This window comes from Alnus glutinosa, chromosome 1 (assembly GCF_958979055.1).
Source record: "Alnus glutinosa chromosome 1, dhAlnGlut1.1, whole genome shotgun sequence".
Taxonomy (NCBI): Eukaryota; Viridiplantae; Streptophyta; class Magnoliopsida; order Fagales; family Betulaceae; genus Alnus; species Alnus glutinosa.
The window spans coordinates 330,992-348,014 of record NC_084886.1 but is presented as its reverse complement, the minus strand read 5'-3'; the positions used below and the strand labels follow the sequence as shown (position 1 = coordinate 348,014).

Sequence of the window (17,023 nt, the reverse complement as noted above, 5' to 3'; positions counted from 1 at the left end):
GTTATCTTTGGGAAGGCCGATTTTTTTTTCCTCCTCATATACTATGTTTTCACTATACACCAAAAACATAATAAACACAATCTAAAATAAAAATGAAGAATTTTATTACATAATACGTGTATAACAAAACAATTAGCATGGCTAGTTTTGTATTTTATCTTCTTTCTTTAACACACAGAGAGAAGATTTCTACGGGTCGTATACATCAAAGAAAAATGGATATTGCTATAAAACTCCTGCAAGAACTCCTGCTCGAGCTACTCGGATAACCCTAGGTCTTTCGAAGAACTCCTTCAACTTCCTATTTTGCACCTATTTTTCTAAGTCCTAGTCCTCACCAACAAGACGAGTCGTGTATGTATACACTTCACACCAAGACCAAGAGAATGGAAAGAAGTCTTTAGGACGGAACATGCACATCCATTATCTAACCATCTCATATTTATCTTCGTATAACCAAGTTTTAAATTCATAATTGGATTTGTGGGACCTAATGTAGATCTTTCAAATTGAATAGTAATTTTAAAAATGAGATGAGAAAGAACATGAATTTGCATAATTTTTCCTTGAGGACATGATTTTTAGAAGGGCTAAACCATCTAATGGAATAAGAATAGCTCTTTCATAGCTTTATAAGTTTTTTATTCCTAATAATAAGTATCCTATAAGAATAACTATTATGTATATATAAAAAAAAAAGTGTGAAATAGTTATCCCTTTTATGTACAAAATAATATTTACACAAGTGCCCTCCAAAATATCCCCCACTCTACACAAGAATTCTCGTCAGGCACAAAGGCACAATTTCCTTTGTACAATTGATCATCGTCACTGAAGTGCTGGTTACCGGAAACGATCCAAAGCTACGAGGGAAGAGAGGGGTTTTGATGAGAGAAGATTCTTCATCTGGCTTGCGTTTGATTTTGTTCATGTTCTTTCAGATCTTGAATCTTGGGGGTTTGACTTTGGATTTGGATCCAACACAGAGAGAGTCTCTGGGTGAAAGAAATTTTTTTAATAAATTTTCTTTTAACTTTGTCATTGCTATTAAAAATGTATGTACATCTTACGTGCAAATGAACACATGCATTTTTATAAACTTGATTGAAGGAAGTTCATCCAACCCGATTAAGAGAAAATCTTTGTCCTTAAACTAGTTTGATGCCAATTTTTGTATATTTTAGACTATGTGTAGACGATACATATGGTTTTTTTATTTTTTTCATCTTCTTAGCATTAAAAATGCACCCTAACCGGCCCAAAGAAATACCCATTGTTTAAATAATAGAATACTGAAGAATCAATTTTTAATCTTGCTGAATGGAGGTCACGTCTCATGAAGCGGAGGTCATTGGTTCGAATCTCTTTTTCTCCCTCTTGAATGGATATGTCAAAAAAAAGAAAAAAAAGAAAGAAAGAATCAAATAATATTAATACCTTCTCTAATTACTTGTTTACCAAAATAGAGGCTTTAATTAAATAATATTAACAATAATTAGAGCTTTAAATATTTTTTTATGGAATAAATCTTTATTAGTAATTTTCTATGGGAGGCCTTCAACGGCCGCGTAATTGTTGAGCTGCCCCGGGCACAAATGTTGTTTGGAGAAGGTTCAAAAGTACTTGGTAAAAGGATCAGTGTGGGTGCGACTCATGCACTGTCAAGGTGCATGGCCTTGCTGCTGTGGCCCATGGTTTCTTAGGGACACATATATCGACTTGTTGGTGTGGTTGGTAATATCATCCCAGTTTGTATTTGGATCTTCTACTAATCATTTTCTCATTACTGCTTTCCAAATTCTTTTGCAGAAACCTCGTTGAAAGAAGAGGTGATCTCGACCTTCAATACAACTCCTACAAAATAAGCACAATACATCCCCTTTGAAAACTCATTTTTGAAGCCTCTCTCCTGTTGTTAGACTATCTCTTATACCCAACCATAACACAAAGGAATGTTTAGGAGTAGCTATAAAATGCCAAACTAGACTCCATCAGTTTTTTTTTTTTTTTTTTTTTTTTTCCTATTCGGATATGGGTAGGGAGAATAAGGGAATTGTAACAGTGTTAAAAAAAAAATGGTAATTTAATCGGCTAGGGCCACACCTTATAAAGCGGACGTCACTAGTTCGAATCTCTCTTCCCTCTCTTATATGGACATGTAAAAAAAAAAAAACAACAAACAAACAAAACAAAAAAAGGGTATGCAACCAAACAACAGCCCAAAAATAATAGACGACAGTGCTAAAACAAAGTAACACATAAATAAAGTAACAAGGTAACTAGCGGGAATGTGCCAAATAAATGACTTGGCCAATAAATGGAACTAATGCGGCTACAAAGGACCAAAACAAAGCCAAGAAAAGGGTTCCGAAAGAGACAACCGAGGTAACGACGGTGGAGAGCAATAGCAGGGGGGAGCGTGAAGGCCATGCACCAGCACGTGGTTCTCAAATGGAGGCATGCAGGACAATGGAACAGCCAATGGAGATGTTGGTGAGGCGTGTAGTTGGACCAGAGTGGTGGATAAAAAAATATCTGGCTTTGGAAAAGCCAAATCCGTGACGACACCAAAATCGAGGATGAGTGTAATAGTGGGCTGCCAGAAGTTGGAAAGGAGGCGGATGCAGGGCCGACTCAACTATAAGGCGAGTTAGGCAGTTGCCTAAGGCTCCCAAGTAGAATAAGGCCCCCAAAGACATGTTTGTTCCGAAGAAAAAAAAAAAAAAAAAAAAATCACTCAATCATAATCTGGAATGATTTTGAAAAAAAAATAAAAGAAGCATGATTTCTTCTTTTGAGACTTTTTAACTTCAATAGAAAACGAAATAGTTAAAGGCCCAAGAACACAACAATTAATATCAACATATTAGGGGACTCGATTGAAAGGAAGTAGATTACAAGGAAACCAATGAAGACTTATTGAAATACAAGTCATAACTCTACAAAAACTGTTAGTTTTTTATTGGCTACATTCTGTTAGCAAAAACACTATATTTGTAAGGTTGCATTATTTCACAGGCATGCCGTTTTATTTCAGAGTCTTCAGGTGTTATGGACAGTGCCTTATATTATGACAAGTGACAGTTCACATGCTTCTAGAAGATGTTCATGAAGATTCTACACAAGATTCCATCCAAACAAGTTGGATCCCATGCAACCGTCCAGACGAGCCTTTGAAGGCGTCTGGGCTCTTCCAAGTGTCGAGAAGCTTATGGCCTTATGGCAGTGCATTCGTCCAGATGATAGGGCAACACCGTTCGAACGCTAGGTCAAACTTTCCGAGTCCTTCAAGTATTCGGATTTTCGAGAAGACACTAATTGAGAAAGTATTATGCAACTGTCCGGACGCTAGAGCAACATGTCTGGACAAGGTCTTGATATGAGAAGCTTTCAGCGCTATTTTGGAAAGGCAATTATAGTTGATTGTCCAGACGCTCGGTCAAGCCGTCTGGACGCCCCTCAGTGTTTGGAGGCTTTTGAACACGTCTCAATATTTTTATCATAACTTTTTGCTTAAGTATCAGATTGAGACGAAATTGGTGTAGTTGGAAAGCTAACAAAAAATGCTACAACTTGAATGTCTATAAGGCCCAGCGTTTGGACGAAAAGATAAAGCACCCGGACGCTCTCCAGAATTCAAGAAGTTTCAGAATTTCTTTTCAGACACAGAAACAGTTGACCGTCCGGAAGCCCAAGATTGCCGTCCGGACGCATGTGCCGGAGACTCCGATTCTGACTAGAATTAGGATTTGTAAAGCCTATAAATAAGAAGCTCTAGGCATGCATTATTTCATGAATTTAGTAGTGAATTCCTTGTAGCTTAGAGATGGTGTTTAGGAAGATATTGAAAATCTGATAGCTCTCAAGCCGTTGCCGTTGTGTGCTTTTTTGGGAAGCGTTTACGTATAGGTACGTGTTAGAGTAATAGGTATGATTGCTGCATCGGGGTATGTGACTATGTGAGTGTTATTATCTATGTATTAGCTTTGTCTTCTGAATAATGGATATCATGAGTTTGGCTGCCCCGAAGTGATTTTTCTCTTAATTGAGTTTTAATTTCGTTAACAAAATATCTGTCTCCTTTAATTTTCGCATTTTAATATTTTGTTGTACACTATCACACACATACGATTAATTAGAAGTCACAGTTTATTTTCAAAAACAACCAACACTAAGAGTGGGGCCCACAAAAAAAGGCCTCGTTTAAAATTCTCACTTTAGACCCCAAAATATATCGAGCCCGCCCTGGGCGGATGACAACCGATCTATGCAGGAGAGGAGATGAAAACACCATTACCAAGGTTGGACTATGCTGGTGGAGGGAAAAACAAATGAAAGCCGAAGAGAATAAAAGAAAGGGAAAAACAAGCTCCATATCTCCTCCCTCAATCAAACTTACAAATGACTAGATTTGTCTCCGTAGAGACTAAGGAAGAAAAATCTTATAGAGTTTCTCTCTTCAAACAAGAGAGACAAATAAGAGTTCCCATATGGTTTTGTGTGACGTCCCATATCGCTTGGGAATGAGGATGTGCTTATATGTATAAATGTACCATTTATGACACAACGCGTTTTAAAGCCATGATGGTCATGAACCTATCAAAACTCCGCAGTTAAGCGTGCTTCTGCGAGAGTAATCCCAGGATGGGTTACCTCTTGGGAAGTCTGATTTGGGGAGCCAAAAACGGACAATATTGTGTCATTGGGAGTGGGTCGTTACAAATGGTATCAGAGCCATTGCCCAGCCTGAGATGATGGGAGCGTGCACAAGCCCAATGAGGGACGCCAGCGGGGACGCTGGGTCCAAAGAGGGGGTGATTGTGACGTCCCACATCGCCTGGGAATGAGGATGTGCTTATATGTATAAATGCACCATTTATGACACAACGCGTTTTAAAGTCGTGATGGTCATGAACCTATCAGAACTCCGCAGTTAAGCGTGCTTATGCGAGAGCAATCCCAGGATGGGTGACCTCCTGAAAAGTCTGATTTGGAGAGCCAAAAGCGGACAATATTGTGTCATTGGAGGTGGATCGTTACATTTTGTCTCCTGTCTAAAATATAACAACCTAGAATCACTTAAGGGTCTCATAAATTTTTATTGGGCTAACCTTATGGCCTAGCAAATATTTCAAACATTTTATATAAAATCAAACTCTCATTTGATAAAAAAATAATAGGTTGTATCATCACTTCATCGGTACACAATTGTACCAAGATATCATATAATTTCTACCTAAAAAAGAAAAAAAAAGAAGAAAAAGAAGAGAGAACATATTTCGCAATGAAATATGTCTACAGAATTAAGTAATTAACGAATAAAGCCTTTTTACCACTTAAAGTCCACGTGATTCCAAATTTCCAACTTCCTAGGTTAAAAAATCTTACGAGAAAGTAAGGGTGCGTTTATGATTGCAATTTTCGTAAATAATAAATGTGATTTTAAACTAAATTTTAAAACTGAAAACTTTGTTTTTAAAAGTTGTAATTTGGAAACGCAGAAACTATACTTTTTCAAATTACAGGTAAGATAATGCTTTTTTAAAAACGCAGAATTTTAAAGACTAATTTGTGATTTTAAAAGTTAATTTAATTTTGTCAAACCCTTAATTACGTTTTTAAAAATTATATTTTTAAATCACACATTTTAAAATTATTATTTTAAATCGTACATTTTAAATTCGCAAACGATCCTAAATCGTAAAGCGCATTCTTCCGCTAAAATAAAATGGATTTAATTTTTGACTACTAAGTATTTGGTCAGAACCAAAAAACGTGTGTATAGAAGACTTAGAAGTAGTCTCTAGTGAGTGATCAGGTGGTGAAAAAAAAAAATCAGGCGGTGAAAATAGGCGTGACCTGCCGGGTGAGGATGCGAAAACAGCGAAAGTCAAAACGAGAAGCATAAAAGAATAATAATAATAAAAAAAAAAATTTTAAAAAAAGCCATGTAATAGACGTTTATACCCTTCAGGCCAGTGTTGCCCTAGATACCTCAGACAGGACAAATGAAGCGCTGAGATCTAATTGACTCCAAATCTAACGGCCCACATCTTTCACCAAGCCCTTTATATTGATCCTGATTTCCCAAAACCTCTCCTTCGACTGCAGTCATCGGACGTTCTCGCGCTCTCGGCAGAGCTTCTTCTAGAGTTCGCGTTCTTTATCAGCTTCTTCTTCTAGGATTCGCTTCATTGTCAGCTTCTCTCTCTGGTCAAGATGGTGAGGCCGCCGATACATTTCTATCCGAATCGTTTCTTTCACTTTTTTTTCGCGTTATTTGGTTTTGCTTCGTTTTATGAGATTTTGATGGTTTCCTTTTAACTTGGAGTGTACAGGTTCTTCAAAACGACATCGATCTGCTCAATCCTCCGGCCGAGCTTGAGAAGAGGAAGCACAAGCTCAAGCGTCTCGTGCAATCTCCCAACTCTTTCTTCATGGTAACTATCCCTATTATCCTTTTATTCTTATATATTCTTTTTTTCTTGATATTTATTTGGTTTGAATTTTGATCAGGACGTGAAGTGCCAGGGTTGCTTCAACATGTAAGTTCCGCTGTTAATTGTTTGTGATAAAACTTGTTATGCTTAACTGTGCTCGTCGTTTTTAATGCATTGGATGCAAGTCGAAAGACTGGATGTTTGTTTGTTTTCGAAATTGAACAATGAAATGAAAAAAAAACAATGAATTATAAATTGAATGCAGAACAACGGTGTTCAGTCACTCGCAAACGGTGGTGGTTTGTGGAAACTGCCAGACGGTGCTGTGCCAGCCGACTGGTGGGCGCGCTAGGCTTACCGAGGGCTGCTCTTTCAGAAGGAAGAATGATTGATTAATTGTTGGCTGTTTGCTTAGTAGAGTTCCTGTGGGGCGCGCCTGGTTTTTGTTTTGATATGTGTTATTACTTTAGGAACAAGTTTTGGACATCTATTGTTACGTTGTTGTTCGTATCTTAAATTTTATTTGGTGAAATGGAACTTGTTTTTGTTTGACATTACTAATTGTATCATTTCCCAATTTGTCATGCTCGTTGCTTTTCTTTAGTTGCGATGTCTTATGGACATCAAAGTGTTGTTGCCCTTGGATGTTGCTGACAATCCCAACCAGTGTGGTTTGATTGTTTTTGCAATTTTACTGCTCTTTCGAAGGCTCTTGTTGAATCATTTTTATCAATTTAAGTTTTTACTCGTGATCAAGTTCAGAAGAATGCTTCTACCTTTAGAAACCAATGCTCTGTTGACATCTTAGTAAAACTTGTATTTGATGCTTGAAATGCCTGGGATTTGATGACCAATATACATACATTTTGGGTGACAAGTTATTTCTTTCTGGGATTTCTTTTAGATGATGATCAATATGCCTGGGATTTCTCTTCTATAGTGTCTTAGTTATTTGGATTTTTCCCCTTTTTAGTATGATCTTGGCATGCTTCCTGTCTATGTGTTTTTTTTTTGTAAGGAGTTGCACACACTAGTAGGACCTCTTCAATTGTTCTGCGTGGAGTCAATGTTAGAAGTTTTTATGCCAATTGGATTTTAGTAAGCCTTTTAGTAGTTATGTTTCAAATATATCATCAATTTATACCGGCAGAGATGCACATATGCAGTTATCTTTTGTCTCTCTCTCTTTTTCTTTTTCTTTTTCCTAACAAGGATAAAAACAACTTAACTAAATTTAACTAAATTGGGAATTTGTGAGAAATCGTGTTCCTTGAATATGGTCTGGATGGAAGACGGAAAACTTGTTGAAAATATGAGATTGGAGCTCAATCTTTCTCTCAAGTTTTTAATATATTGGAGGATATGTAAACTATTTTATCATGATTTCGTTCCTTTCCTATTCATGTTATGGTTCCCTGATAAATAGAATACTGCTTCATTACTCTCAAGAATTGTAGGAGCTACTAGTTCAATTTTCCAGTTCTACCTTGAGGTAGCAAGCTTTAACAAATGTATATTCAAAATTCTACAAGTCTTATCTATGAAAAAAATAATAATAAAAAAAAAATTCTACAAGTTTTGGTTTGTTAATTATTATTTTTATTTTTTGAAAGAGTGGCTTTGTATGTTGCAGTTTTTTTTTTAATCCTGGATAAGAGATCGTGTGAAAATGTGTTTTCAGCAATTTTCTCTAAATTGTACTGATGCTTTTTATTATTTGTTATTGGCCACTAAATATTCCTGTGTTGCGTTATTTATTTTTTTTTAAAAAATTCAATTAATTGTTTTGATTAGGATCATTTGTGATCATTGAATTTGTTTAAAATTCTGTTGTGGAATTTCTTTGGGTTTTGGCGAGTCCTAATAACTGACCCAAGGACGAAACATTGCTCTTTTGGCTCACAGATAAAATCTGCTTATAAATATCAGACTTATTTGAAATTTATTAGCTGTGGTTTGATAAGGATCCTCTCTGAGCTTCTTTAGTCTCTGGTTGTTAAAGTGCTCCAGTCTGTGATTAATGTGTTGTTATTGTTAGAATCTAATGATTTGGTTGCGAATAAGATAGTCCTTGTGCTGACACGGTAATTGCTTATTATGGAGTTATGCTGACACGTCTATTCAATGCTGGAAGGTCAAGTAGAAAACATTCTAGTTTGCGTTCATTCTTATAATGTTAGTGCGTCGCAGTTGATTCAGTATAGGGTAGTCAATGTTGTAACTGATAGAATGTTAAACTCGCAAGCGAAATTGAGAATGTGTTGCGATTGGTGACTAGCTGAGAATTGAGTGTGCTCCTTGGCCCTTGCTTGCGCCTTACTGCTCCAGAGCATATTTTCTTTGATGGCTTGACAGTGTGACATCCACATTGTTCGAGGGTTTGGTTGGTGATATATACATTATCCTTACCCAACTCCTGAACTCCTCATTCCTCACCCTTGGTGAGAGCTTGAACCGGCGTTTGCCTCAGTCGCCAGCAAGTGCAGGAACGTTTACTTGGTTTGTGCAAATAGCTTGTTGCTTATATAATTTTGATTCATAGATCGATATAATAAGTAGATAGATGGAGAAGAAAACAAAACCTTAACGAAGATGGGACAGGAACGGGGAGAGATCATATCCATAACCCTGATGGATGCACGAATTTGATACGCACTACGGCTGTGGCTGCTTATAGCATTTCTGATAAAGTAGGTAAATCCTTAGTAATAATAGTCAAATTTGACTATTATCAATATTTTTGTTAGCATTTTTTTTTTCTCTCCAGTAGAATAGCATAGCCACAGTGCAGTTTTTTCTTTTAGAATGAACAGTAAATTTACCGTTCACACTACAAACTTTATTTTATTATTATCTCTCTCATATAGTTGTCTGATCTCCCCCACCTCCACGACAAGCTCCGGTTCAGATGGAGGGGAAACACTACAAGTCCCACAGCTTCGATATGGAGTCCCACAAAAGACCCCAAAATCAAAGAAAAAAGCTTCTTGTCCACAGAAGTACAACAAATCATGCTTGAAATGCATCAGGCTTCGAACCCAATTTCATAAACTTCATTTTTGCTCACTCCAAAATACCTCTTCCAAGTGCCACAAATCACAAGAAGACTTGCTCCGCAAACACGCAGAACCAGCCCCTCTATTTCCAGCGAAGCTGCCCATAGCCAACCCCCCAACTTTCTCTCTCCAAAATGGCGGATTACGCTTTCCACTAGACCATGACAAGCACCGGATCGAGACAGACTCTCCCCAATCTTCGAACTGTATCCGTTTCTCTCTTTTGGTTTCTCTCGGTGTGGAAGACAAACATGGGAAAGGGGTTGAGTGGAAAATGAATAAAAAAATGAAGTGAAAAAAAAAAAAAATTGATTGAAAATTGATATTTAAAGAAAATAGAGAGTAAAATAGATAATCTGTTGAAGTTTGTATTAAAAAAAGAGCAGGCAAAATAGGAAAGTAAGCTTTTTAACTAGCTAAAATGACCATTATTGCTAGAAATACTCTGAACAATCACATTATCTAATTTTAATTAAAGGTTTCTTTGAAGTTGACTTTTGTTAGGCCCATACATGCTTGTCGAAACCTATATGTTACAATTCTCTGTAAATTATTATAGATTATTCGTGGGCAGAATGAAAATAATTAGGGGACGAAGGGCGGGTAAGGAATGGGAAGATCAAGAAGTTGGAAGAAAGGATTTTGTTTTGTATACGATGGAATTAGCTAAGCATTAATGGATGGTTTTGTCTGTTACTACTTGTTCCTGTGTGTGTGTGTGTGTGAGAGAGAGAGAGAGAGAGAGAGAGAGAGAGATTGAGAGAGAAAAGGATTGGAGATGGGAAAAGTGGAAAGAGGTGTGGAGCCTTTTTGGGATTAGACAAAGTCTTATAATTCTAAGTATTGTTCAAAATGCAGTTGATGCGTCACTGCTCCATTCTGGCCTCCGGTTATAAAATTAAAATGTCTTCTCTTCAGACTCTTCTCTACCAATTTCATTGTAAAAGCCCAAACCGCGCGCCGGTATAAATAACAAAACTGAATGACCACCATTTTTAATTGTTAATTGTGGTGTAAGTGGATCTGGCTTAAATTTGAATGAGAATAGCACGTTTACAAGTGTGCTGGTTGAGGCCCCACCCATTTTCACGTGTTTGAAAAAATCGGTGGTAGATACGTTATTGGAGGAGAAAGAGACTTATATTTATTTGAACGTCTAAAGTTAGGTATAGGGCTAGCAAAATGGGTTACCTGACATGACCTGTTAAAACCTGTAACCCGTTTAAGCTAGATTCAAACACGACCCGTGAAACCCGTTTAACATAATAGGTCGAATCGGGTCGACACGACCTGTTTGACCCATTTAATGAATTTGCTAGAAATCATTGATGCAGTAAAGTAGAGGTAGAATTAGACGCACCAAAATCAGTGAGATCCAAAAAAAAAAAAAAACCAGAGATGCTTGAATCAAGCTTGATCATGAAGACATGAGCATTTACAAGAAAGATTAATATTTACAAATAATCAAATCATTTCATGTCAAAATGTTGTAAAAAATTAAAAATGGAAATCAAGTTAATCAACTATTTACTATTAACATACCAGATGCAACATGGCAATTCGGCGGAAGAGGGAGAGACTGAAAGAGAGAGTAGCAGAGAGACGGGGGGAGGCTGGAGAGTGGAGAGCGTTGGCAGTCGGCAGTTTGTAGTCGGCGGGCAGAGACTAGAGAGACTGAGAGAGAGTGTGTCAACTCGGTCACTCGGGTGGGTCCAGGCGTCTAGCCGACTCCAGTGGGATTGCAGGAGGAAGAAGAAGGGACTGCGGCGGTGCGGCGCTGTGCGGAGTTGAAGAAGAAGAAAATGGAAGAAGAAGAGAAGGGCGGCAGTCACGGCAGCTGAAGGAAAAAGGGAAATTTCGGGAAAGAGTTAGGGTTTTCACTTTTCACTTTTGATTCTTTTGATTTTTGAAGTTTGAACTATTGTGTGTTTGAATTTCAGCTAAATAGAGTTAATTCGGTAATTCCCAATTTCTATTTCCCCTCTTTTTTTTTTTATTAAAAAAAAAAGAAAAGAGAGAGAGAGAGAGAGAGAGAGAGAGAGAGAGAGAGTAAGAGTTAATCGTGTCTGGCTGGTCACCCACGGGTGACCTACCACCCGACCCACTAGACTGTTTTAAACGGGTCATAAAAGGGTCGACTCGTTTATGACCTAAACTCGTTTAAGGTAGACCCAAACCCACTAATTTTGTGTCATATTCGTGTTGGATTATTGGGTCGTGTCAAAATTGTCAGCCCTAGCTAGGTACAGATAATCATATTCTCATCAGCAAGGGAATACATGCGAATACAACCACGATTATTTATAATATTCGCAATTACATTTGTAAAATGTAATTACATTTTAGATATTTGCATTTGCATCATATTTTTATTAATCATATATACATGATTATAATGGTTATTATCCGCTTTCCGCATATTAGGTAATTGGTATTTTGGGTTTTCTTTGGATCTTTATTAGGGCATATTTTAAACGATTTTGAAAAATAATTTAGGCCCATTTTTAGTATTTGAGCTTGGTTTAATTTTTTTAAGCCTTAATCTTTTGAAAATATATTAATTTCACATTACTTTTTTCTTTTTGCCCAAATGTTACACGAGAAAGCAACACAACCAATAAAACCAAAATAAACAAAACCTATACCTAATCCAAAACGTCGTTGTTTTGGTGAATTTATTAAATATAATATATATATATAAGAAATATATAAAATTATATATTATATATAAAAAGTTTACGAATGCGGTGATTAACCACTCCCGTATATCCTAAAAAGTGATATCTGTATCCGCATCGACATTGTATAATTAATGAATAGTTGCGAATAGCAGATGTAGGCAATTAATATATACCCATATGTACACTCCTAATCATTACCGCACTATTGTATTTTCTTATTCTTTTATTTTAAAAATTAATTATTATATCTATTTTGTTTGGGTATTACAAATTCAATGAATAATTTTATTTTTTATTTTACAAAAAAGAGAATAGGAAAGGAACTAAAGTACATTACATAGCATATCTCAATTATATTATCATCCATGAGTGATACATGCACAACAAAACAAAAGTGTGCACAACATGTGAACAATAAAGCATGGTTAGGAAGCATGATCAGCTTGTGCGGTGGGGGCGTTGACTTAGAGTCAACGTTTTTGGCATGTATATGGCCAGTGGCCAGGCAAATTATTGATGGGGTCTATTGGGAAAATAGTGGGGTACCCTGTTCCGATGGTGTGTCCGAAATCGTTCGTTGTCATCTTCATCCATCCTAATCCGTTGTAACTGGGAACTAGGGACTGAGGTGTTGCTTCTTCATTTTGGGACTCAAAATGGAATGAGAAATCACAAATATATTTGTATCGATTCATTACCATTCTTGGGAAGCGTAGAGCTGGGTTCCAAACATTGGATTTTTGGACCTAATTTATGCTGATCGGGACCCCGCCATACCTACCTTTTGTCATTCTTTTTGTACATTTCCAAATCAAAAGTAAGGTTGTAACCAGGAGTCCAGGAGACTCCCTAATGTTGTTTTCGAAGCAGGTGAATCTCCTCGCTCATTCTAATTTTTGTGAAACTAGGTACTTGTGTTCCTTTCATAAAATGCCCCATTGGATAAGACCGGTTAGATTCAAGAGACGTGGCATTACTCAAGAAAGATTAACATGGATTACTTTTTTGTTTTTCTTCTGAGCACAAGACTTAAATGGTTTCCATCGTCTTCTCTAGTCTGTCTCATGTACAACTCAGGTAGGACCGACATATGACGTGGGAATAAATTAGGCCTTTCCTTTTCTGTTTGTTTTGTAAATTGCAACTGATGAACACGCAGATACTGCCAAAGGATATCGACGAGGTAATAAAATATAATTTTAAAATTTTTTTTTAAAAAAAAATGGTACACAGCCCCTCCAAAGTCGTGTTTTGAATTTTAATTTACACAACCGTTAGGTTACATTAATTAGTCCCGCTAACTGCAGTCCGTCTTATTCTTGTTCTTGTTCTCTCTCTCTCGTCTCGTCACTTGTTGGAGGATGCAAAGTATAGCTGTTTCCTTGAAGGAGCTAAGAAGCCAACTTTTGCCTCTGTTGTGAACTTGGTAGCAAATTCTTCGCTAGCACCGACACACCGACTCGAGCCTTTCCCGTTGCCGTTGTTGACTGATCTTTTGCCTCTCTGCTTTCCACTTTTGAGTTCTTCAAAACCATTAATTATATGGCAGACGAGACTTCTGCTTCTGCTCAAACCAATCATAGGCCCCTCTGCTTCGTGGACTGTGAGACAGGGTGTTAGAGCTTAACTTCTGTTTCGTTAGAGTGCAGATTTTATCATGGCGAGAACTGGGAGACACAAACAGCGCTACGAGGATCAACTTAGGCTTGTTTCGGGGTCAGTCAATCACTTTTCAAAGCTCAATCTCTTCCATGCTGCGATCAAAATTTTACTTTTGTCATGTCAATTATCTTTATCTCTTACTTGAGCACAAGTCGTGTACTACTTCAAGGCTTCTAATGTCATATTAGCATATTGCGGTTGGGTAAAATTGTGTCTTTTCTTCAACAAAGGCAGCATAGCGTCATGCTTCTAGACGATAAAAGTGTTTCTTTTGATCTCCATTGCTCGTGATAAAGGGTGTGGTAGACGGAGCTGGGCCTAAGCATTGACTTTATGCTACGTGTGTTTTTTTCTTCCATTTTTACTATAATTAACTTATAATACCATTATTAGTCACTTTTTCCACTGTAGTAATGCTGGTTAGGTGGGTTTATGGGCTATCCAGTTGGAAGTTTATGTTCCATAAACGTTGAAACCTTGACTCTGATCTTTTTTAATTTACCATTTACCCAGTAATTCCATTCCATGGTGCATACATTTGTCTGAGAGAGTTAGTGAACACAAAATGCATGAACCCATGTTAACAGATATGCTTCAATAGCAGTCTTCCTCTCATAATTAAGTCTGAGAGAGCCAAATTAGGTGAAATGAGTGGCTCGGTTTCCAGCTCATAATGCAACAAGCCAACAACTAATTAGGAAATTCATGCTCATGCACTAGTTTGCCTTCATTATGACATGATTCACTGGGAAAGGTAATGTATCTGGTAAAGAATTTGAACATTTTGGTGTTACTAAAATACAAGCATGCTCTTAGAGTTAAATCCTCCCAATTGACAGTAATTTTCCCCTTCCTTTTCTCCCTATACAACAGTTATATTTTATTTTCATTTTTGCATTGCGCCCTTACTGCCAACACTTTACCCTTGCATGGATTGGAATGCTTTTTCTATATACTTAATTACCTGTCTGGTGCAAACAACAGTTGTATTCCTTACAGGCTTGAGCAGAATGTTGAGGGTTGCTATGGCAGTTCAGAGAACAAATTGCTTGTTCTTATGATTTCTACACCAAATCGGGATGATCTTGTGTTCCCAAAGGTATCAATAACCCTGCTTTGTTTGCTCAGCACATGATGCTTAACACCTTTCATTTTTGTAATGTTACGTTCTGTATAAAATATAAGTTTTGGGTTCAATGTCAATGCCTTCATTTGATTATCAGGGTGGATGGGAGGATGATGAGACTATACGTGAAGCTGCATGCCGTGAGGCTTTTGAGGAAGCCGGAGTGAAAGGAATACTTGGTGTATGTTTCTTTTCTGTGCTCGGTACAGGCGTGATAGCTATTCCTCTTACATGTATGATGCAAGTTTGCAACCAATAACAAGGAATTACTAAAGCTTAAACTGGATTTCTCAGAGTTAAATTATAGAAAGTGCCCTTTGTCAGATTTAAGAGTGCAGCTCAAAAGTCTAGACACTTGGATTTAATTCTTGTACAGTTATAATATCTGTTGACAAGTTTCTATTCTATTTCGTTTATAATCTTGAATCATATGATTCATTCACATATGTAACTTTCCTTTTGATTTTTCATGACTTATTAGCTGGTTTTATGAAGGAGTGTTCTAGATTTGAATATTTGTACGTACATTCTCTCCCAACAATGAGCCAAGTGTTTCTAGTATTGAACACAATTTCTTGCTCTGAGTTTTGTCCTAGCTTACACATATATTCTTGCTGATGATATGCGTATGGGCTTGTAACTGTTACGGAATTCATGCCAGCGGGTGCCTTTGATGTGGCATGTTATCATAATGAATTTAGTTCATTACATGAAAGTGATTATTTTTTCGATGAGTCACATCTAATTCGACCTGATTTCTCAATTATTTTCAGGAAACCCCAATAGGAGATTGGAAGTTTCAAAGCAAGAGCAGGCAGAAAACCTGCAGCCCGGAAGGAGGTTGTAGAGGTTATATGTTTGCATTAAAGGTGACAGAGGAGCTTGACTCTTGGCCAGAGCAGGCTAACTATGATAGGAAATGGGTCAGTAATCAATAAAGGTTAATTGATTGGAATTATATGATCTTGTAGCATAGCATCATGTGTAATTGTTAATTGAAAGATTCTATGTCAATGAATTCTGTGGTTTTCCTTGTATGGTCCCATGTTGACAAGTCTTTTGGTTTGCCTAATAGCAATCTAACTTCAGTTGAAGACTCTGGCTGTTTTTACCTTCTGCAGCTCACCGCAGAGGAAGCATTCAAATTCTGCCGCTATGATTGGATGCGGGATGCTCTTGAAAGATTTTTGACAACTCTCGGAGAGGAAAGAGCAATCAGGAGGAAAGAAGAATCAAAGGAACCACCTATAAGGCCAGTTCCAGATGCTGTTGAAGAGCATCAAATGTCATCACCTGGCTGCTTTGGTAAGCCTTCCAGTGTCCAACACCTTGAGAATTCTTGCAAATGCATTGTACTGGGTTGATGAGTCGAATCCTTCTTTGTAGTGAAGCAACTGTATTGTAGAATTCCTTGACGCCCTTGATTCTGTAATTCTAAGTAAATTTAAGACTGTTTTGCTTTAGGCGAAGCCTGTGCATCTCTGTAACTAAATCAAATTTGAAGAAATGAACAGCTATTTTTTGTCTTGTAGATTTTGTTGTCAATGTCTACCATTAAATGACTGATTATTATCCATTCCTTTCATGGTTTAGTATTCTCCTTTCTTGGGTCTTTAGGCAGGTTAAACAATCTCAAATTATTAGATCTTGGCGGTCTATCTACATACTGAGTATCAAAAACAAAGTTCCTTTGTAATATCAACTTTTGGTAGCAGTGATAGCAAGTTTACGGTACCTCTCACGCACCGAAAATAAGATTCGATGAAGTTGTTCCAGGTATTTGGCTCTTGAATCACTAGTTTTAATTTTTCTTCTCCATGCGGTGGAGCACGCTACTAGAGCGATACCCAGTACACCACACCCACAGTCTAGGCGCCTCACATCCACATAAAACTAGAAAGAGAGAGAGAGCTTGTGTGGATACCACACTTTCTCTCACACACAATATCACACATACACCTTTTGCAAGTTTTTCACGGACTAAAAAAACCCAAAAACCTGGTTGTCATTTTGTGCAGTACGCTCAAATAGTTGCAGACTTGCAGCATGACTTGCCAT

The 17,023-nt window shown here is 37.3% G+C and overlaps 2 protein-coding genes across 3 annotated transcripts; both read left to right on the top strand.

Moving 5' to 3' along the window:
- The first annotated feature begins 6,069 nt into the window (after positions 1-6,069).
- Positions 6,070-6,997, top strand: LOC133863594 (small ribosomal subunit protein eS27y). Its single transcript, XM_062299616.1, has 4 exons — positions 6,070-6,222; positions 6,339-6,440; positions 6,517-6,545; positions 6,706-6,997. Exons 1-4 carry the CDS (start codon positions 6,220-6,222, stop codon positions 6,830-6,832), a joined length of 261 nt encoding a protein of 86 aa, XP_062155600.1. The 5' UTR covers positions 6,070-6,219; the 3' UTR covers positions 6,833-6,997.
- Positions 6,998-13,461: 6,464 nt separating this feature from the next.
- Positions 13,462-16,496, top strand: LOC133858370 (nudix hydrolase 12, mitochondrial-like). 2 transcript variants are annotated; one of them, XM_062293828.1, is made up of 5 exons: positions 13,462-13,893; positions 14,839-14,938; positions 15,063-15,146; positions 15,739-15,888; positions 16,087-16,496. In XM_062293828.1, the coding sequence occupies exons 1-5, from the start codon at positions 13,835-13,837 to the stop codon at positions 16,327-16,329; spliced, it is 636 nt and encodes a 211-aa protein (XP_062149812.1). In that variant the 5' UTR covers positions 13,462-13,834; the 3' UTR covers positions 16,330-16,496. The 2 variants fall into 2 exon arrangements, with proteins under 2 accessions (XP_062149812.1, XP_062149810.1); XM_062293826.1 differs by having other exon boundaries at positions 14,824-14,938.
- Positions 16,497-17,023: the final 527 nt, after the last annotated feature.

What these genes read in the sequence shown, in the direction of transcription:
- LOC133863594 (XM_062299616.1), top strand. An exon ending in CTCCCAACTCTTTCTTCATG is followed by an intron (nt 6,441 to 6,516) that starts GTAACTATCCCT and finishes AATTTTGATCAG; the next exon opens with GACGTGAAGTGCCAGGGTTG. An exon ending in TGCCAGGGTTGCTTCAACAT is followed by an intron (nt 6,546 to 6,705) that starts GTAAGTTCCGCT and finishes AATTGAATGCAG; the next exon opens with AACAACGGTGTTCAGTCACT.
- LOC133858370 (XM_062293826.1), top strand. Translation starts at nt 13,835, where the DNA reads ATGGCGAGAACTGGGAGACACAAACAGCGCTACGAGGATCAACTTAGG. An exon ending in CAACTTAGGCTTGTTTCGGG is followed by an intron (nt 13,894 to 14,823) that starts GTCAGTCAATCA and finishes TGCAAACAACAG; the next exon opens with TTGTATTCCTTACAGGCTTG. An exon ending in GAGTGAAAGGAATACTTGGT is followed by an intron (nt 15,147 to 15,738) that starts GTATGTTTCTTT and finishes AATTATTTTCAG; the next exon opens with GAAACCCCAATAGGAGATTG.